This window comes from Ranitomeya variabilis, chromosome 3, assembly GCF_051348905.1.
Source record: "Ranitomeya variabilis isolate aRanVar5 chromosome 3, aRanVar5.hap1, whole genome shotgun sequence".
Classification (NCBI taxonomy): Eukaryota; Metazoa; Chordata; class Amphibia; order Anura; family Dendrobatidae; genus Ranitomeya; species Ranitomeya variabilis.
The window spans coordinates 557878015-557900540 of NC_135234.1; the positions used below are offsets into that span (position 1 = coordinate 557878015).

The window sequence follows — 22526 nt, forward strand, 5'->3', positions numbered from 1 at the left end:
CTAAAAAATAAAATAAAATATGGGGTAGGGGAGCTTAGTCTATTAAACCTATTCCATTAAATTGATAATCAACGTTGAGCATGATGTTGCTAAAATAAAATAATGGCAGGAACACATAATATACATGATAATATATGAATACAATGGTGCATGCATTATTAAAAGAATGCAAAGTATATTATTGTCGTGTTCCCTAAAATATAGAAAAAAAATATATGGTGCTAAGAGGGGCTTTCTTAAAAAGGCAAGGTAAAGAGAATGAATTATGCAGTGGATTAATCCAGTACTCATTACAATATAGTTCATAAAAATATTTTTCATTTTGGAGGGCAGTTATTTGAAAAGTTGCATATCCCTGTTTATATAATTGAAAATGAGGAATAGAAAGTAAACTATGCCAACAAATAGATCTTCATGGAAGAATCCATAAGAGTGTGTACAATAATCAGGTCACCGCATATGAGAAATAAGTCTCAGGATGCAAAATATAAAATTGCTTAGGAAGAGGTTACAAACGATTATGTTTGACACTAGAAAGAGCTCTATACAGAAATACTAGAGGAATGAATTTTCTATGGCCAAAGGAAGGAAAAATACTGCTTGAATCAGTAAGTGTGTGTGTGTGTGTGTGTGTGTGTCTGTGTGTGTCTGCATACAGTATGTGTTTGTCTCTTTGTGTGAGCATGTCTGTGTATGTGTATATATATATATACATATCTGTGTGTGTCTGTGTGTGTCTGCATGTGTGTTTGGGTGTCTCTGTGTGTGCGCATGTCTGTGTATGTGTATATATATCTGCGTGTGTCTGTGTGTGTCTGCATGTGTGTTTGTCTCTTTGTGTGCGCATGTCTGTGTACATGTATTTATATATATATATATCTGCGTGTGTGTCTGTGTCTTCATGTGTGTTGTGGTGTCTCTGTGTGTGCGCATGTCTGCGTATATATGTGTGTGTGCCTGCATGTGTGTCTGGGTGCCTCTGTGTGTGTGCATGTCTGTGTATGTGTATATATATATATATATATATATATATATATATATATATGTATCTGCATGTGTGTCTGTGTCTTCATGTGTGTCTGGGTGCCTCTGTGTGTGCACATGTCTGTGTATGTGTGTATATATATATATATATATATATATATATATATATATATATCTGCGTGTGTGTCTTCATGTGTGTCTGGGTGTCTCTGTGTGTGCACATGTCTGTGTATGTGTGTATATATATATATATATATATATATATATATCTGCGTGTGTGTCTGTGTCTTCATGTGTGTCTGGGTGTCTCTGTGTGTGCACATGTCTGTGTATGTGTATATATCTGCGTGTGTGTCTGCATGTATGTGTCCGTGTGTGTATGTGTGTCTACATGTGTCTGTGTACGTGTGCATGCATCTGTGAGTATGTGTGTGGCTATGTTTATGTGTGTCTGCATGTGTGTCTGTTCATACATGCGTGTGTGTCTGTTTTTGTGTCTGAGTATATCTGCATATGTGTAACTCTGTTTGTGTATGTGCGCATTTGCATGTGTGTGTCTGCATGTGTGTTTGGGTGTCTCTGTGTGTGCGCATGTCTGTGTATGTGTATATATATATATATATATCTGTGTGTGTGTCTGCATGTATGTGACTGTGTGTGTATATGCGTGTCTGCATGTGTCTGTGTGCATGTGCATGCATCTGTATGTGTGGCTATGTTTATGTATGTCTGCATGTGTGTGTCTGTTTTTGTGTCTAAGTACTGTATATCTGCATGTGTGTGTACCTGGGTGAGTGTCTGCATATGTGTAACTGTGTGTTTGTGTATGTGTGTATTTGCATGTTTGTGCATGTGTGTATTTGCATGTGTGTGTGCGTGTTTGTGTGTATGCGTGTCTGTTTTTGTGTCTGTGTATATCGGCATGTGTGTGTACCTGTGAGTCTGTGTCTGCGTGTATCTGCATATGTGTAACTATGTGTGTGTGTCTGTGTATTTGTATGTGTGTGTTTATGTGTGTGCGCATCTGTTTTTGTGTGTCTCTGTATATCTGCATGTGTGTGTAGCTGTGTATGTGTGTGTCTGCATTTGCGGAACTATGTGTGTGTCTGTGTATATCCGCATGTGTGTGTACCTGTGTTTTGCACCTGTATATGTGTGTGTCTGTGTATGTGTAACTATGTGTGTGTGTCTATGTGTATTTGTGTGTACCTGTGTGTGTGTGTGTGTTCATTCTGTACGTTGTGTGATGATGCTACTACATACCCTGTTGCAACTATTAAATGTGAAGTAAACATGAGGAACCTGTATAAAATTGAAACAGTCAAAGGGTTAACCTAATGGACACAAATAACTGCTAAGTTCTATAAAAATGAGGACAATATGTAATTGTTCCATTCTTATCAAATTGGGCATTACGGATTAAGGGGAAGGATACGAATTACATAATCCAATAGTACTAAATTGGCTGCAATGCTTTATATTTGAATACGTGCCCAATGACAAAAGAAAAAAAAACAACGAATAATTGGATTAGAAATACTGAGAATCTGAAATGCATCCTGAATGGTTACCGTTGCTCACACAACATTGTCACTTGTTGGATACATGTATCACAGCACTACGTTTCTTTAAACAGAAAATAATAGTATAAAAAACAATGACTTTTTCCCTACCTTGCACCTTCCACATTCCAATGTCAAACCCAAGTGACAGGACACATGTCAATCTATACAGTGCAGTCGAGACTGGCTACAATAGTAGTCAAGAAATTACATTTGGTTCACTAATGAAATCAAATCATTTCACCTAACACCAGATATTCCCTAGAATTCTCATTCTTCAGTTTTGTAAAGTGCCAAATGATAACGGTAGAATGCATTATGCCTGGCATAGAACAATTGCAACAGCGTCACTGACTGACATGCTTGCTGTACGTCATATTTACAATGTGGTCAGTTTTCTGCTTGATCTCCTTATCACCGTCTCTGATACCTATTGCCATCTCTAATATTACTTCCTCATGTAGTGCAACACGTTTGAGCAAATCAAAGACTGGAATAACGAAGAAAAGAAAAAAAGATAAATGCTAATGTGCATATAAAAATAGGTGCTACATTAAAATATTTGATATTTCAACAATAAGTTATTTAACTACCCAAAGTATGGATCTGATGTCTTTGCACTTTTAGAATTTGTTTACACCATCTATGGTGATGCATAAAGATCATAGCTTACATAATTTAGCTTGAAAAGTCCAGAAAGCATACAAATACATCCTGTAAAAATGGACCTTTTATATTAAACTTAGGGGGGAGGGGGTGCTAAAACACCAGAAAAGTTATTTAGACCCACCCTTGTCTGAAGGGTTATAGCATAAGTGTGGTAAATTCATCATATATACCTCCTAGCACCAGGAGTGATTCCAACTCTTGAATTCTCAGGCTGCAGAAACAGACCACAGAGGAGACGACCTCTTGCAATTAGTAATTGTTGTGCCCCATTTATACAATAGATGTTGTCCTACAAAAAAGGAGAAGAAAATTGCACACCCTTTCAGTATAACTGCTGCAGCTGAAAATCTTGTGCCAAGGCACTTCATCCGAAGGTTGAAGCAACAAAATCATCGTTTAGTCCTTTGTTTCGGAGATTGTAGGAGTCTAGAACTGGCTGAATGTTGTCTGTTTCTCCAGCACTTCGAGGTAGTCCGGCTCAACATTAAGTTTTGCTTTTAATTCCAGGTATTCGTTCCTGTTAGGTTCCACATAGACAGTACTGGGTGTGCTATACAGCACTGCTTCTCTTAACCTGTCCGGATGCAAGAATTGACGCTTTGCTTCATATTTAGGGGTATAAGTAAAAGCAGGAGGGTTGCTATATTTATACTCGACGTTATTCCCAGGGGAAGGTCCCTTATCAGGTTCTAGGATCCCTCTATATACACGATCTGTATCTTGCACAGGAGAAAGCTCCACCCTGGGCTCAATAGTGCTGACGCTGTAGCTTGGGTTCCTCAGATTACTCTCCCTTTCCTCTTCTAGATGATTCCTGTAGGTGACTTTAAGTTCATGGAGATCCTTGTAATCATCAACGGAATTGCCCTCCCTAGACCTATAGATAGGGTTTTTGCACATGTGACCTAATGGGTGGGGGATATACTCATAGACATGGCCAGCTGGGGTCTTCACTTTAGGCAGAGGTCTGTTGCTGTACACACTGTACTGCATGTTGAATGAGCTCACGTCTGAGTTATTTGTGCTGGCTGGCTCGTTCTGATTCTTTTTCCTTCGTTTCATCACAAGGACGAAGAGCCCTGCAGCCACAAACACAGACATAATGAAAACCAAGAGCAGGCTCAGTATGAGCACAGACAAGGGCACTGAGCTCGACACGTTGTTGAATTTAATGGGATAAATTAAGGTGGTGGTGCTCTCTGGAGGCTGCTCTTCTGATGGTGTAGATGTGGGAACTATAATGTCAGAGTAGTCTGGGCAAAGGAGATCAGACTTGATCAGTCTCATTTCCTTCATTGCAAATTTTTTAGGGTTTTTACAGATGACATCATCCACCAGGACCCCAACACTGAGCTGCTCCAGCCATAGCTTCATCCCCACCACATCACATGTACAATCCCAGGGGTTCTCATGGAGGTCTATCTGCACTAAGGATTTAAGCTGGTCTAACACTCCACTCACTGTCAAGTGTGAAAAATTATTACTTCTCAGGTTTAGCCTTGATAGATTCAATCCAGAGAAAATGTTGCTAGGTAAGTATTTCAGGAGATTGTTATTGAGGAATAAAAGGTGGAGGTTGGGAACAGGCTCAAATGTTCTAGGTTCGATAACTTTAATACCATTATATTGTAGGAAAAGATATTGAAGGCTTTGAAGACCATAAAACAAGTCTGGTGTCAGCTTTTCAATTGAATTGCCATTTAAGTATAGTCTACGTAAATTAGTCAAATCCCCAAAGGCTCTGTCTTGGATAGCTGATATCCGATTGTTCCCAAGATGCAGAAGGTCCAATCCAGTGGAGTCAATAAAATCAGACCTACGGACCAAAGTAATATAATTGCCTGTGAGATACATCTTTTTGGGGTTGTAAGGTTTAGGGTGTAGGTCGGAGATACTCTGTATCTTTCTCTCCTGACAGTTGACATTAAGTCCCAGATTGGAGATCTGTAGGTTACACGTACAGTTTGTTGGACACTCCAAAGGCACTGGGGATTTGGTCTGATAAGCAATGTATCCATTTTCTTTGGGAGGGTGGTGGGATGTGGCTCTTACTCTGGATTTGTTAGGTTGCCGTGTGCTTTTAGGTTTTGTTGGGTTTTTGTAAACAGAGGAAGATATAGTGGCACCAGAATTAACTGAGGCTGGGGTAGTGTGGAAGTACTCATTTGTACTCCTGGGAATTGGTGGTCGCATTTCATAAGAAGGAATCAATTTCCTGGGGCATAATTCCTGTTTGGAAATTTCATCCAGATCTCTTCCATATAACCTAAAAGGGGTCTCACAAACCACATCGCCAACTAGAGCAGAGTAAGAAATGCTATAGAGCCAATCCTTCAATGCAATCAACTCACAAGAACAATTCCATGGATTTTCCTCTAGTTGCAGTTCCACCACCTTATCCATGTGTTCCAGAAGACCCACAAAAGGAAGAACTTTGAGTCTATTTCCTCTCAGGTCTAGGTGTGTTAAAGGTACAAAACGAAAGAGATTGGTAGGCAAAGTGGACAAAAGGTTGTCATTTAATATTAGGACTTGCAGAGTGTGAAGCCTACTGAAAGCATTAGGCTCAATGGAGATGATATAATTATAATCGACTTGCAAATACTCCAGACTCTCCAGGCCAAGAAAGGTATCGTTCTTAAGAAGTTCCAACTTGTTGTTATTCAGATGCAGCCTCTTTAGACCCTGAAGTCCGTGAAATGACCCAGTTTCAATCTCCTGAATGTCGTTGTTACCAAGATGCAATATAGAAGCCCCGCTGTAGTTGACAAATTCATTAAAGTACAGACGATTTAAGAGATTTCCAAACAAGAAGAGATGATAGATGGAGAAACGTGGAGGGGTGATCTCCGAGAGGCTAATGATCCCCCTGTTCTCACAATTCACCGATAATATGCCATCTCGCTCCTCACAAGGACAATTGTCACACACCTCTCCATACGATTCTATTGTTTCTGCCCAAGAGAGAACCAGGGATGTTACAGCAAATGCGATCGTCTGGAGGATCCACATCTGCATTTTCTTGTTTAAGTCCTGGTCAAACGTGACTGCAGAGCAGCAATGGTACATTTTACCTCCTGTGGGACAAAATACGAGACATTTAAGTAGGGCATCAGCGCAGGAGACACACACATACCACACACAGACACACACACACACACATCATACACCAAACACACAACACATGCACACACCACACACACACATATAGACACACACACCACATACACACAGAGACGCACACAAACACCACACACGCACACAGACACATATAAATACACACACACATATAGACACACACAGACACACACTCATACATATATATATATATATATATATATATACACACCACATATATATACACACACACACACACACCACATATATATATATATATATATATATATATACACACACACACCACATATATATATATATATATATATATATATATATATATATATATATACACACACACACACACACACCACATACACATACTGTATATATACACACACCACACACACACACAAACACCACACACACACACATATAAATACACACACACATATAGACACACACAGACACACACTCATACACACATATATATATATATATATATATATATATATATGTATATATACACACCACACACACACATATAAATACACACACACATATAGACACACACAGACACACACTCATACACATATATATATATATATATATATATATATATATATATATACACACCACACACGCACACACATATACACACACACACACACACACACACACACACACACACACACACACGATATTGCACTCACAGATGCTTCACCATAGCATATGACCAGGCATCATGGCTACTGATTGTTCAGACCGATCATATACACACGTCTATGAATTGATCACCATGGCCAGACAGGTTTGCACTGGGGAAGGTTTCTAATCATCTATAAGTATGCAGAAAATGGCTGTCACCTCGGCTCCCGGAGCTCTTTCCCCACTTTCCCCATCTCTCTAGTGATTTCAGCACCGCACCATTGAACAGCGCACCGTACGATCTCCATGTTAATGGCCAGGCTTTTCACTGAATCCACCAGAACTTGGATCGGGTCTGGCTCTACCGCAATGCGTTAGTGTTTTAGAAGCAAAGCTTCAGTTTGTCTACAGATGATTTCACCACATCATCATCATCATCATCATTGATAACACGTAGAGAATAACTGAGGAGAACGTCATGTTCTCTCTGCTGCTTTCACGATGCCAAAAGGATCCATAATGCAAAAAACATGGCTTTTCTGTATAAGGAGCCGACGACTATGCTGAGCACATCCAGGACTATGCTGAGCACATCCAGCCCTCTGCCATGTCTCCCCTGCGCCCAGCAAGGACCTGGGAATCAGGAGCCATCGGGGCGGCAGAAGGCTTCATCCAGAAGGCTTCATCCCCTCCAGGTCCTGTCTGTAGGCTAATAGCGGTTACTCTGGGGCTGCTGGAAATCCAGATGAACGCGGAGGATCCAGTAGATCATTGCCATGTTCGCCATTGTCTATAGTCCCAGCACTGAAGCTGCTGATAATGGTCCTGCTAGGGATGAAGGAACAACTGAGCTAAGCGGAGGGCTGTGTCATGTCCCCTCCATCAGCACGGCTGCGCTTACATGGGGCTGCTGTCAGGGCGCTATTCTGGGCTGCAGCCCTTCCTCACACGCCGCTGCTTGCCCTCGCCCTACAACAACTCGCAACTCAACACCCACATTTTGCAATAAAAAAAACGCCATGGAGACGGCCAAAAATCCGAGCGGGGAAGCCATGACCCGTGTCTGTGGTGCTCACACCGTCCAGCCATAGATCCTGCCTGTGCCAGCCCAATGCTAAAAGTTTCATGGATTCCAATTGCTTACCAGAAATGCCAGGCAGGGGATCCAGGCGCCTTCACCTAGGATGGAGTTAACCCTTGAGACGGAGCTCTAGCTCTCTGCACTGCCATCCGAGCCTGTGTGAGGAGCCTCCTGCACAATTCCACTAGGTAGCCCAGAACATACCAATGTAACGGGGAGCGGGGCAATGAGGACACAAGGAGCGGCAGCAACAGCAGCAGCACCCGCAACAGCAGCACCCGCAGCAGCAGCAGCAGCACCCGCAACAGCAGCAGCAGCAGCACCCGCAACAGCACCCGCAACAGCAGCAGCAGCGGCGGCGGCGGCACCCAGGTCCATCCTCCACACGGAGCCTGATAATGAGCCCAATACTTACTCAGACTTGAGTCTCCAGGGCCCAACCATCGCGGAGAGCCAGGAGAAAGGCATCTGCTGCTGTGGGCTCAGGGCGGCGGGGGGACCGGGGCGGCTCTTGGCCGCAGTGAGACCCGCAGCCTCCTCACACCCAGCCCGCACTGCAGCCATCCTCCGGCACGAGCAGTCCCATTGTGAGTCCTATTAAAGCCGATGGGATTGCGGAGAGGGAAGAGACGAGCAGAGATGGAGAGAGGAGAGCGGGAGAAGGGAGAAGGGGGATGGGGGCGAGGAGGAGCCTGGCACTAGGTAGGGTGATGGGGGCAGCGCCGAGCAGACTCAGCCTTTCTACTTATCAAGTTGACAACATCCTAGCATGCATTACATGTCAATCCAGTGCCCAACTGCACAGCACTGCGCCCGCCTGATTGGCTACCGGAGGAGGCTGTGTGGCGACCGGCGCGGGCAGTAACCCTTCCGTGCCCGCAGCGCTGCCATGCACCTGTCTCCAGCCCGCACAACCACCTGTGATCCTGCCCCCCTAATAACCAGATGCTGGCTGCTCTTTTATCAGCCTCTGGTCTATGGGAGATCAGCAGCATCTTTCTGGGGGGCTGAGGGCTGATACACACGGTTATTGTCATCCTTCCTAGTTCACAGATTGGGGGGCGGCGGTGGTGGGGGGAGGGGTGGAAGCCAAAATAGTGGGTGAGAGTGAGGAGGCGACACCGACAGATGGCGATACAGGGCGGCAGGAGTGGTGTCTCTTCTTCCCAAGGAATGTGAAAATGAGAGCTGAAGCCATATGTAGGATGGAGGCAGAGGAGCCATGCCTCTGTACAGCAGGCACACACACGGGCTCCATCTTGCCTGGAAGGACGAGGGGCTCCTGCATGTTGCTGTAGGGGCATTCCTCCGTGTGTATATATGTGTGTATACAGTAAGTATATATATATATATATATATATATATATATATATATATATATATACATCCATCCATCAGACAGGGGGCTGCCCTGCACTGCTAATTGCAGTCTTCCTCACCTGACATGACACACGCATTGTCTGACCAGACACTCTCTCCTCAGATTATCCGTGTGGTAACAAAGCAAATCCCGTGTTCCCATCGTGTAAACTGCTGGTGCCAGATGTGGAGTCTAATGTTCTCCTGTCATAACGCTAAGTGAGGAAGACGGAGAAGGACATGCGTCTCCTGACAGCAGCAATGGCTCCATACAATGCAGGGGACCAGGCTAATGCATCCTGTGTGACTTGGGGACAATGGCAGACATTTCACATGGAGATTTATTATTTCATGCCTGGGGGATTTGCTTTTTTTGCTATTTGATATTTATCATTCCTCGTAGATCTTAGTCATAGATTTTACGTCACTGTGTTTACCTGATTTAACCCATTACACAAGAAAAAATATACTATTGCCCTGCGTTATTGATTTAAATATACTTTGACTATGGAAATGCATCAATGTAGTGAATTAGCTAGAAGGCAGCTTATTGGAATGGGGTAGCCATGCTGTTTGCTCAGATATTTGGCCCGCTAGGTGTCTCTAAGAGCACTTCTGTAATGGTTCATCATAGATGTGGAAGCCAAGGATGAAAGACAAGAGCAATGAGTTGAAGCCTGTGTAACTGAATTAACAGCTAGTAGAGTGGAACGCAGAAAAAAAAGGAGAAAAGAAAATTAAATAGTTCTCAGAGTCCTGGCTGACTTTGCTCTCAGTGTGATGTGTGTTCTGTCTGCACAATTGGCTCCTGTGGTGTCCTGAATTAATCAATTTTCATAGCAAGAATATATATATATACTATATACTATGTCTAGCTATCTATCTAGCTATATATATGTATATATATTCTTGCTATGGAAATTTGTCTATCTATCTATCTATCTATCTATCTATCTATCTATCTATCATTTTATCTATCCATCCGTCCTCACTTTACGCTTATAAGTATATGTACATTCACCTCCTTCCTTTTCATGTTCTAATATGGAAGCACATTATCCCCTTGTTGTGGCTCCTCGGACTGACATCATTTTTATTTTTATTGCCAGGCCTTGTTGCCTTTACCTTTAAAGCCTTGACTTTCGGAGGACTAGCTGTACCTTTTTGGGTACGTATATGTTAGTGAATATTTTGTAGGTATTTATATTGTAACAACAATAGCAGAATAAATATATTCTTGGCATTGCTTTTTTTTGCATATATTTACAACATCCATCAATCGCATTAGGTGATGTTTCTCTGATTGTGACGCGATAGGAGCAATAGCAGTGGTCGCACTATCAGAGTGCAGTAACAGAATAGTGCGAGCACTTAAGGGAAATTGCCTGTAATATACTATTAAGGCTTGAGTCCTCAGGGAGCAAAATAACAGTTCATGTTATTTATTTACTTTTTTACGCAATGATGAAAAGAAAAATAGCCAAAATGAAAGTCTCTGCATAGTCAGCTATATCCCACCCATTATTTAGCACTAAATAATTGAGTGTCCATTTAGCCCTTCAAGTCAGAATATAATAAATGCACCTTAGGCAGCAATTATAACCATCAGTTTTTACGTCCGTGTCTGTATCAACTTTGCACATGCAGCTATTGTACAGCTTGATAATTCCTCTTTGCGTTATTGTTCTAAAGCCTGATTTAGACGTCCATCAGGATTCTCACACATAAAAACATGGACCGTTGTTCTTCAGTATTTGGAGTCTGAGTCTCTTCAGCGTTTGGCCAGTTTTTACCATCAGTGTGTCATTAGTGATCAGTGAAAACAAAAAAATAACTTCAAAACTTCACCCTTCTATTACAATGTTAATCTTGAACATACACGTCATTGTGTGCTCGGCCGGATTTTCTGGGAGACAAAGCCCCATGGGGAATTTTGATCCATGACTCTGATCAAAAATGGATATGTCTCCCTGATTTTTTTACAGACACATGGTCTGCAACAAAGGATGGATATGTGAACAGCACTAGGGCGTGTTCTATGTTTGAATATGACGTACGTGACTCATGGGTCTGATTGAGGCCTAATTGTGTTCAGTTGTGCAAAGGACTGGAAATTCAGTCAAATATTCTACATTTGCTTGTAGTCAAATTCTGATGTCACCACTCCAGGACCATAACATTGCTATTTGTTGTCTCTTCTGGAAAATATACCTCTTTATTTGCACTTCTTTTGAAGATTGTAAAAGGTTTTCTTTCAACATGTTGAAACTACCATGACTTGAGCTCATTAAAATACAAAACTAAGTCATCCAAGGAGAATGTCACTTCAGTTTTTCATGATAGTCAGGTTAAAGAAGAATTACATTATTGTTGTGAACAAAGAAAAACAAGTATTGTGTAGAATGTTTGTGCATTTGAAAACTGTAACATTGCCAACAAAAAAAAAACAGCTTGCACTTTTCCACTGTGAGTGTTTAGAAACAGACTTAAAAAAAAATCTAATTAACGCACTGCAGAGAAAATCCACACAGTAAGCTGACCTACGGTGTGGACTTGACATCCACAGCAATTGGATTTGGAGCTCCTTTTTCTGTGGGGTTTACAAAGGTTTCCTCAACTTTTTTCTGTAATGGCCAAGGAAGATCAATTATTAGCAAACAGATAAGATACAGTACAGACCTAAAGTTTGGACACACCTTCTCATTTAAAGATTTTTCTGTATTTTCATGACTATGAAAATTGTACATTCACACTGAAGGCATCAAAACTATGAATTAACACATGTGGAATTATATGCTTAACAAAAAAGTGTGAAACAACTGAAATTACGTCTTATATTCTAGGTTCTTCAAAGTAGCCACCTTTTGCTTTGATGACTGCTTTGCACACTCTTGGCATTCTCTTGATGCGCTACAAGAGGTAGTCACCGGAAATGGTTTTCACTTCACAGGTGTGCCCTGTCAGGTTTAATAAGTGGGATTTCTTGCCTTATAAATGGGGTTGGGACCATCAGTTGTATTGTTCAGAAGTCTGGTGGATACACAGCTGATAGTCCTACTGAATAGACTGTTAGAATTTGTATTATGGCAAGAAAAAAACAGCTAAGAAAAGAAAAAAGAGTGGCCATCATTACTTTAAGAAATGAAGGTCAGTCAGTGTGAAAAATTGGGAAAACTTTGAAAGTGAACCCAAGTGCAGTGGCAAAAACCATCAAGCGCTACAAAGAAACATGAGGACCGCCCCAAGAAAGGAAGACCAAGAGTCACCTCTGCTTCAGAGGATAAGTTTATCCGAGTCACCAGCCTCAGAAATCTCAGGTTAACAGCAGCTCAGATTAGAGACGAGGTCAATGCCACACAGAGTTCTAGCAGCAGACACATCTCTACAACAACTGTTAAGAGGAGACTTTGTGCAGCAGGCCTTCATGGTAAAATAGCTGCTAGGAAACCACTGCTAAGGACAGGCAACAAGCAGAAGAGACTTGCTTTGGCTAAATAACACAATGAATGGACATTAGACCAGTGGAAATCTGTGCTTTGGTCTGATGAGTCCAAATTTGAGATCTTTGGTTCCAACCACCGTGTCTTTGTGCGACGCAGAAAAGGTGAACGGATGGACTTTACATGCCTGGTTCCCACCGTGAAGCATGGAGGAGGAGGTGTGATGGTGTGGGGGTGCTTTTCTGGTGACACTTTTGGGGATTTATTCAAAATTGAAGGCATACTGAACCAGCATGGCTACCACAGCATCTTGCAGCGGCATGCTATTCCATTAGGTTTGCGTTTAGTTGGACCATCATTTATTTTTCAACAGGACAATGACCCCAAACACACCTCCAGGCTGTGTAAGGGCTATTTGATCAAAAAGGAGAGTGATGGGGTGCTACGCCAGATGACCTTGCCTCCACAGACACCAGACCTAAACCCAATCGAGATGGTTTGGGGTGAGCTGGACCGCAGAGTAAAGGCAAAAGGGCCAACAAGTGCTAAGCATCTTTGGGAACTCCTTCAAGATTGTTGGAAGACTATTCCCGGTGACTACCTCTTGAAGCTCATCAAGAGAATGCCAAGAATGTGCAAAGCAGTCATCAAAGCAAAAGGTGGCTACTTTGAAGAACCTAGAATATAAGACATAATTTCAGTTGTTTCACACTTTTCTGTTAAGTATATAATTCCACATGTGTTAATTCATAGTTTTGATGCCTTCAGTGTGAATGTACAATTTTCATAGTCATGAAAATACAGAAAAATCTTTAAATGAGAAGGTGTGTCCAAACTTTTGGTCTGTATTGTAGGTCCACCAGGATCTTCTCCATCATTATCTTGAATGTATCAAGCCATTTGATTGCCAGTCTTCTTCTTCCCCTTGTTCCTTCTATTCGTCTAACCATGATGTCCTTCACTGATTTCTCTCTTCATCTGATGTGTCTAAAGCAGGCAAGTCATAACTTGGTGATCCTTGCTTCGAGTGACATCTGGCTTGATTTGTTCCAAACGTGTTTTGTTTGTCCTTTATGCCATCTATATAACATCCTTCTCCAGGACCAGTTCAAAGTCATTGTTTCTTCTTCTGTCTTGTTTCTTTATCATTGATATTTCACACCATTACGTTTCCACAGAAAAAAACAAACTACAATATGTACGAGCCATATCTTCCTTACCAGTAAAATGTTCCTTGACTTGATGATCTCGTAGAGTGACTTCATTGTTGATTTGTCCATAGCTGTTCTCCTTTTGACTTCTGGTGTCGTTGAATCTTGAGTGGTAATCGATTGGAGTAAGTGGAAGTCCTTTGCAACTTCTAGCTAGTTACCGTTCATCTCAAATGTGTCCTGGTTGTACCTGGCAGTTGTCAGTGAAATGTTTTTCAACCTTTGCGCAGTACTGTATGTGTATTTGGAGCTCCATGTTCTGTGGGGTTCACAAAGGTCATATGTTTACCTTTCCTCAACTTGTTGCTTATAGATATTATAAATATGTATATTTATAATAAGATAGACAGCTTGCTGACAATGTACAGTGTACACAGGAAGCTGCCAATCAGGGTTCTGGGTGGGGCTATACACTGATCAGCGTTTATAGCACTGCTAAACCTACAGCAGAGGATAGAGGAAATATATTGAAACTCCACCAAAGAGTCCAGTAAGGGACACATAACTGCAATCTCTGCCCTTACATTATGCTGCTCTTAGATTACATAGCCAAAAACCTGCTGGCGGATTCCCTTTAACGCATTCTGTCAATGTTCCAACTTGTCACCCTCTTCTTTTTATCTTTTGTAAAGATGGATTATCTTGAAGGCGTACGCTCCTAGCCTTATGATGACATCAAAAAAATGTTGTAAACTTGATATAAGAGCAAGAAAAATCTTTTTGCCAGGAGGGATTTTATTCCTTGGTGCACCGCTTGAATAAGAAGGTGGTTTTGTTGGGAAATCAATTTTATATAAATGTTAATGGATTGAGTAAGCAACTTAATGTAACATGATTATATGAAAAAAGAAAATAGCAGTAAATCTTACAATTTGACTTCCTTTAGTGTCTCTAGATAGTTTGATAAGAAGTCAACTTGTCAGTTAAGAGATTGCCAGCTTTTAGCCTATCATGAACAGAAGAAATAAAGAATGTAATCAAAATGAGCTCTGCTATAGTACTTTAGATCATATTTACGCTTTACATTGTAAAAACGTCATTATCCCTGAAAGTTGCCTTGCAAATTTTGTTCCTAAAACAGATTTTATCCAGACCAGGAAATGTGTCAACTGTGTAGTAATTTGCATTAACTTGATACATGCAGAAATGATGTGACAAGTAAATTCCACCAGAGGCATTGCTAGACTCTGAAAATACATTTTGTCTTGGGGCACCGGCTTGGTTCTTTTAATTGGGGCAAGAGATTGGAAGTTATATTTGCCTATATTTGCTACATGCAATAAATCATGCTGCAGGAGGATAATGTAGCAAAGCGGCACATTTATCACCCAATAAGCATGTATCTTCTGTCAGCCCTAACTTTACTTAATCATAAGTACATATATTTTACCTAGAAACATGAGTAATGTAAAAAATTAAATCATAGCATACCTATTTGTTTGCAACAGAGTAGCCAAATACAGTCTGAATTCCTATTCATGTCTTTCTAGGTAGCACTGAACAGCAAGAAACGTTCTTCCAGATTAGGGCCTCTACAGAGTTTGGTGCTCAATTATCTTTCTACCCTCACTTCTGGACAACATACAGCTTTCACATCCTATATGACCTGAATATCTCTTCTGGTGGTTAGGGCATACCATGATCACAATGTCCACCAGCTTTGGAGGTGGAAATGGGTTTCACCTCTTGAGCTCCTGTGTGGTTACCCAGATTGCATTGATACGTCTGCCCCTAACAATGTCCATTTTCAAAAACACAATTCTCCATTAAGAATGTCATTAGAGATGAGCGGATCAGGCAAAATGCCAATTAACCTATTCATTTAGATTTTTTTCTGTGAATTTAATTACTTTATGTACTGGGGACTTTCCAGACATCCCCATTTTTGTTTTTGCATTTTCGTTTTTTGTTCCCGTTCTTCCCAGAGCCATACTTTTCTTATTTTTTGGTCAAAATGGCCATGTGAGGGCTTGTTTTTTGCAAGACAAGTTGTACTTTTGAACGCCACATATTATGTATTTGAAAGCGGGAAAAAAATTCCAAGTGCGATGAAATTGTCAAAAAAGTGCAATTCCACAGTTGTTTTTTGTTTGTTTTTTACCATGTTCATTAATTGCTAAAACTGACCTGCCATTATGATTTTCCAGGTCATTATGAGTTCATAGACACCAAACATGTCTAGGTTCTTTTTTTATTTAAGTGGTAAAAAAAAGTCCAAAGTTTGTTAAAAAAAAAAAAGCACCATATTCCGATACCCATAGCGTTTCCATTTTTCATGATTGGGGGTTGGGTGAGGGCTTATTTTTGGCGTGCCGATGTGATATTTTTAATTATACCATTTTGGTGCAGATACGATCTTCTGACCACCCGTTGTTGCATTTTAATGCAATGTTGTGGCTATCAACAAACGTAATTCTGTCATTTTGTCTTTTTTTCTAGCTACACCATTTAGCGATCAGGTTAATCCTTCTTTTATTGATAGATCGGGAAATTCTGAATGCAGCGATACCAAATATGTGTATGTTTGATTTTTTTATTGTTTTATTTTGAAAGGGGCAAAAGGGAGGTGTTTTGAACTTTTATATTTTTTTATTTTTTTATATTTTTAACAACTTTTTTTTACTTTTTGCATGCTTCAATAGTCTCTGTGGGAGACTAGAAGCAACAGCACTTTGATTGGCTCAGCTACATACAGGCGATGATCAGATCACCTGTATGTAGCAGAAATGCTCACTTGCTAAGAGCACTAACCACCAGGTGGCCCTCATAGCAATCTGGCAGTGACAACCACAGAGGTCTGCTGGAGACCTCTGCTTGTCATGCCAACCCATCAGTGACCCACAGTCGTGATGGGGTCACTGATGGACGGGATTACTGGCACACTTGAAGGAAGCGTGAGTTAAATGGCGCTGTCAGAAAATTACAGCGGCATTTAAGTAGTTAACAGCTGCGGGTGGATCGCAATTCCACCCGTGGCTGTTGCAGGCACATGTCAGCTCTATATATCAGCTGACATGTGCGGGCTCTGCTCCGGAGCGCACTCCAAACAGGGGGAGTCCAACATCGGCGTACTATTATGCCCAATGTCGGAAAGGGGTTAAATGTAAGATGTAAAAAATAAAACAAATACTTATATCCATTTTACTGTTCAACTCTCTGGACCCTCCACTACTCATTATTACCATTGTGATCTTTGTCGTTTGTGCAGAAATCCGAGAGCTTCACAATTTAATGATGTGACAGCAGATGATATGAGCTTACACACAAAACCATCAGGGCTTCTCACGCTAGGCCGGGACTTCGGGCTCTGATGAGGCCCAGTAAAGTGCATGGTCACGTAGTCTTAAGATGCAGCAAGGATCAGACAGGTGATGGAGAGGAGTGGAGAGGTTAGAGGGGAGAGTATAAGGATTTTTTTAAAAAAAATGTTTTATTGCCTTTTGCAGTCCAGAAAAGTGACTGCCAGCATCGGCCATTTTGCTGAATCTGCGTCAAAGCTAATTACAGCAAAAATCTGCATTTTGATTCATTTGGAATTTTGTAAAATTTGAGTAGAATTCAATTTCAGTTAGATATATTTGCTAGTCTCTACCTTCAATGTCAACAGCAGTCACGTTCATAAACCTCTCAAGACAGATTTTCAAAGCCATATATTTTAGCTACAAAGACCCTCATGGAGCCACTAGGCTCCTTATGCCAGTGACATTTCCATGATAACAGCCATGCTTTTCATAATAACAATGACACAGAATTGGTTTGCTCTGCCCGGTGACCTTATTCTTGTCTGGCTTGCAGCGCTCATGCCCCCATGTCAGATATGTCAGACTTTAACTTATACATTGCCTTAATGACTGTGCCTGCTACTGTGCTCAATTGTATCAGTGTGCTAAGTATATAGAACAATCGACAACCTAGGACTTCTGGGAGAAACCGGTGCGGCATTCATCGCTAATATTGAGGAATCTCCATTCCTGACTTGCACCACATCAGACATTTGTAGAATGTGTTGTAGATTAAAGCACTACCTATCCAGGCATTGTAGACAATGTCAACGTAAAGAGGTTCTCCACCACTGGCCCACACCTTATTAATAGGCCCAAGTTGGTAAAAAATGATGTTCACCTCCAGGATCTGCGCCACGTTTCCATACTCAGCACTACGTCCCCACTTGCTGCAGCATTTACAGTTTAACCTGGTGGAAGAAATACTGTGCAGGCGAAATGTGAACACAGCAGCTGGTCAGCAGCCACGGGTTGATCTCAGAAAACTATTTGAATTTGCAATACTGAGTACAGTGGATTGGCACTGGTATCTAAGATGAGTGCCAATTATGATATGTTTTTTGGGCTCATTAATTAAGGTGTTGTCCGTTATTTAATTGACAAATGTGTCCATTACTTGGCCACTATATGCAGCAGTAAAACTAACTAAATGAAGTAACGTGTAGCAAAAAAATAAGCCATAGGTGTGAGTTAACTCTCTCCCCGTTATTGGAGTGCTAACACTGTTGGCAAAGACAATTTCTTTATTGTTCCAATATTTTATGTGGGAATAAACACTGCGAGCCTCATTTATTAAAACTGTACAACAGAAGTTTATTCTTTTTCCCATAGCAGCCAATTACAGTACAACTTTCATTTCCCCAAAACAATTTTTTGATTTCTTTAAAGTGTTTGATTACTGTAATCAATGAATATTGTTTTTAAAAAATGTGTCCCCGGGACATGTGAGATATTGAAGTTAAAATGGATCTTCAACTGCAGCCAGAACTTTATGATTTATCTTGGTGTACTTGTATCTGCAATTTCTTAGAAGACTTATGACTATGAGGGAACTGATGAACAAAGATGAACCAGATTCTCAGGTCACTTTGCAAACAAACGCAAATATAAAAATAGACCGATATTTATGGGTGTTGGATCCAAGTTTCTTGTTTGGTCAGTGTGCCCATTTTTACCATCAGTGTTTCATTTGTGATTTTCTCATATGTGAAATTTAATAAATAAATATATAGCTAGGCTTCTTCTACCTTTTGTATTGTTAAACACAGACAACGCATGGATGACATCTGTGTGGTGTATATGATTTTCATAGAACTATAGACTTTTCTGCGTGATTTTGTTCCAAACCTTGGATGAAAAACTGACATGCCTATGTTATTTCTTCATGGCACAACAAAAAATGGGTCATGGGGCAAGTTTCTAGCATACCGTAACCCTTATATTAAAGGGAACCTGTCACCAGGTTTGGCCGATGTGAGTTATGGCCACCGAATTTCAGGGCTTATCTACAAAATTCTAAAATGCTGTAGATAAGCCCTTTATCTGACCTGCAAGAGAATAAAAATAACTTTTATTATACTCACCTGGGGCGGTCTGGTCCGATTGGTTCCCATCTTCTTGCGATGCTGCCCTCCTCCTTGCTTCATGTGGTTGACATGTCCATGCATCATCCACATGGGCTCCCCAGCATCACGCTCTTGTGCAGACGTACTTATCTGCCTGGGGGCAGATCAAGGTACTGCAGTGCAAACGTGCTGGGAAACGTCAGAGAGGCCCAGCGCCTGCGCACTGCAGAAATTTGCTCTACCCGCAACAGTGCAGATAAGTACACCTGCACAGGAGCGTAAAGCAAGCAGGAGGGCGGCATCGCAAGAAGATGGGAGGCGGTGGACCAGGACCTGCATCACCCATCGGACCAGACTGCCCCCAGGTGAGTATAATAAAAGTTATTTTCTTCTCTTGCAGGTCAGATCAGGGGCTTATCCTACGCATTATACAGTATAATGCTGTAGATAAGCCCTGAAAGGTGATGACCGTAACTTGGATCGGCCAAACCTGGTGACAGGTTCCCTTTAACTGATATCTGTACATTTCGTATACAAAAGCAGAAATATGTTATTGCTATGCCTGCAGGTGGTGCACATGCTGCACATGATTTGTGGACACATTATGCCACAGGGCAGGGCTTGCCTAGGAAGAGGGACTACCTAGTGTTCACAGGAACTCTTGATGGCCCGAGCTGCAGATAGCCACCAGATACCACTCCTAGGCAGTCCCCGTTACTGCAGCTGCTGACTCCAGGGCTCAGGTTGGCTGATACAGATGCAGACTGGGGCTCTGTTTAGACTACTAGGTTCTGGATCCTCTGGCAGAATGGTGACTGACATGGACTCGGACATGGGCTCCTTTCAGACTACTAGGTTTAGGATCCTCTGTAGACTGGTTACTGACATGGAGTCTCATACAGGGCTGATTCGGAAACTGGTTTTAGCAGTTCCGATATGCGGAATTCATGGATAGGCAAAAGTTCAGACACATGAGTTTCAGATGTAGATTCAGGTACTGTCGGAGTGGCTTCAGGGTTCAGATCACACCACACCAGAACCAGAAACTATGGGTTAAGGACACTGGCCAAACCAGGACCAGGGACCTAACAACTCAGCAGTAGGGTTGAGCGAAACGGGTCGATCATTTTCAAAAGTCGCCGACTTTTGGCTAAGTCGGCGTCTCATGAAACCCGATCCGACCCCTGTGCTTGTCGGCCATGCGGTACGCGACTTTCGCGCCAAAGTCGCGTTTCAATGACGCGAAAAGCGCCATTTCTCAGCCAATGAAGGTGAACGCAGAGTGTGGGCAGCGTGATGACATAGATCCTGGTCCCCACCATCTTAGAGAAGGGCATTGCAGTGATTGGCTTGCTGTCTGCGGCGTCACAGGGGCTATAAAGGGGCGTTCCCGCCGACCGCCATCTTACTGCTGCTGATCTGAGCTTAGGGACAGGTTGCTGCCGCTTCGTCAGAAGCAGGGAGAGCGTTAGGCAGGGTCCACTAACCACCAAACCGCTTGTGCTGCAGCGATTTCCACTGTCCAACACCACCTTCGGTGTGCAGGGACTGTGGAAGCTATTTTTTTTTTTTTTCCCCTCAGCGCTGTAGCTCATTGGGCTGCCCTAGAAGGCTCCGTGATAGCTGTATTGCTGTGTGTACGCCACTGTGGAAACCAACTGCTTTTTTCAAAGCACATATCCTCTTGTTCCTTCCTTTCTGCACAGCTATCTTTTTTGTTTGTCCACACTTTTTATTTAATTTGTGCATCAGTCCACTCCTATTGCTGCCTGCCATACCTGGCTTACATTACTGCAGGGAGATAGTAATTGTAGGACAGTTTTTTTTTTTTTTTTTTGTTTTTTTTTTGTGGGAGATTAAGATTGGCATTTCTGCTACAGTGCCATCCCTGTGTGTGCCATCTCTCACTGAGTGGGCCATAGAAAGCCTATTTATTTTTTCCGTGATTTGTGTTCTAAAATCTACCTCAACACAAAAACACTACATCAATCAGTGGGAGAAAAATATTGGCCTCAGTCAGGGCTTGTGTGCCACTGCTGTGTGTGCTATCTCTCATTCAGTGGGCTATAGCAAGCCTATTTTTTTTTTTTTTTTTTAATATTATTTGGTTTCTAAAGTCTCCCTGAAAAAAAAAAAAAACCTAAAAAAACAGTGGGAGAGTAATATTGCCCTTTCAGCTTGTGTGCCAGTCTTGACTCCTGGGTGTGCCACCTCTCTCCCTCTCATTCAGTGGGCCATAGAAAGCCTATTTATTTATTTTTTTAAATATTATTGGGTTTCTAAAGTCTCCCTGAAAAAACAAAAAATACATAAAAAAACAGTGGGAGAGTAATATTGCCCTTTCAGCTTGTGTGCCAGTCTTGACTCCTGGGTGTGCCACCTCTCTCCCTTTCATTCAGTGGGCCATAGAAAGCCTATTTATTTTTTCCGTGATTTGTGTTCTAAATTCTACCTCAACACAAAAACACTACATCAATCAGTGGGAGAAAAATATTGGCCTCAGTCAGGGCTTGTGTGCCACTGCTGTGTGTGCTATCTCTCATTCAGTGGGCTATAGCAAGCCTATTTTTTTTTTTTTTTTTTTTTTAATATTATTTGGTTTCTAAAGTCTCCCTGAAAAAAAAAAAAACCCTAAAAAAACAGTGGGAGAGTAATATTGCCCTTTCAGCTTGTGTGCCAGTCTTGACTCCTGGGTGTGCCACCTCTCTCCCTCTCATTCAGTGGGCCATAGAAAGCCTATTTATTTTTTTTTTTTAATATTATTTGGTTTCTAATTCTCCCTGAAAAAAAAAAAAAAACCTAAAAAAACAGTGGGAGAATAATATTGCCCTTTCAGCTTGTGTGCCAGTCTTGACTCCTGGGTGTGCCACCTCTCTCCCTCTCATTCAGTGGGCCATAGAAAGCCTATTTATTTTTTTTTTTAAATATTATTGGGTTTCTAAAGTCTCCCTGAAAAAACAAAAAATACATAAAAAAACAGTGGGAGAGTAATATTGCCCTTTCAGCTTGTGTGCCAGTCTTGACTCCTGGGTGTGCCACCTCTCTCCCTTTCATTCAGTGGGCCATAGAAAGCCTATTTATTTTTTTTTTTTAATATTATTTGGTTTC

At 41.6% G+C, this 22526-nt stretch overlaps 1 protein-coding gene and 1 long non-coding RNA gene across 5 annotated transcripts in view; one reads left to right on the plus strand and one right to left on the minus strand.

Annotated features, from left to right (window-relative positions):
• Positions 1–1176: 1176 nt before the first annotated feature.
• Positions 1177–9098, minus strand: SLITRK5 (SLIT and NTRK like family member 5). Of its 3 annotated transcripts, none has more exons than XM_077297173.1 (2): positions 8125–8315; positions 1177–6292 (listed from the first exon to the last, which is right to left on the minus strand). In XM_077297173.1, exon 2 carries the CDS (start codon positions 6282–6284, stop codon positions 3642–3644), a length of 2643 nt encoding a protein of 880 aa, XP_077153288.1. In that variant the 5' UTR covers positions 6285–6292; positions 8125–8315; the 3' UTR covers positions 1177–3641. The 3 variants fall into 3 exon arrangements, with proteins under 3 accessions (XP_077153288.1, XP_077153289.1, XP_077153287.1); XM_077297174.1 differs by lacking the exon at positions 8125–8315 and adding an exon at positions 7200–8115; XM_077297172.1 differs by lacking the exon at positions 8125–8315 and adding an exon at positions 8477–9098 and having other exon boundaries at positions 1178–6292.
• A 70-nt stretch (positions 9099–9168) lies between these two features.
• The window catches only part of LOC143818381 (uncharacterized), a 305598-nt gene continuing 292240 nt past the window's right edge, over positions 9169–22526 (plus strand). For both annotated transcript variants that reach the window (XR_013224503.1, XR_013224504.1), the window contains exon 1: positions 9169–9394. This is a non-coding gene — a long non-coding RNA (uncharacterized LOC143818381). The remainder of the gene's footprint in view (positions 9395–22526) is intronic.

What these genes read in the sequence shown, in the direction of transcription:
- SLITRK5 (XM_077297173.1), bottom strand. Translation starts at nt 6,284, where the DNA reads ATGTACCATTGCTGCTCTGCAGTCACGTTTGACCAGGACTTAAACAAG.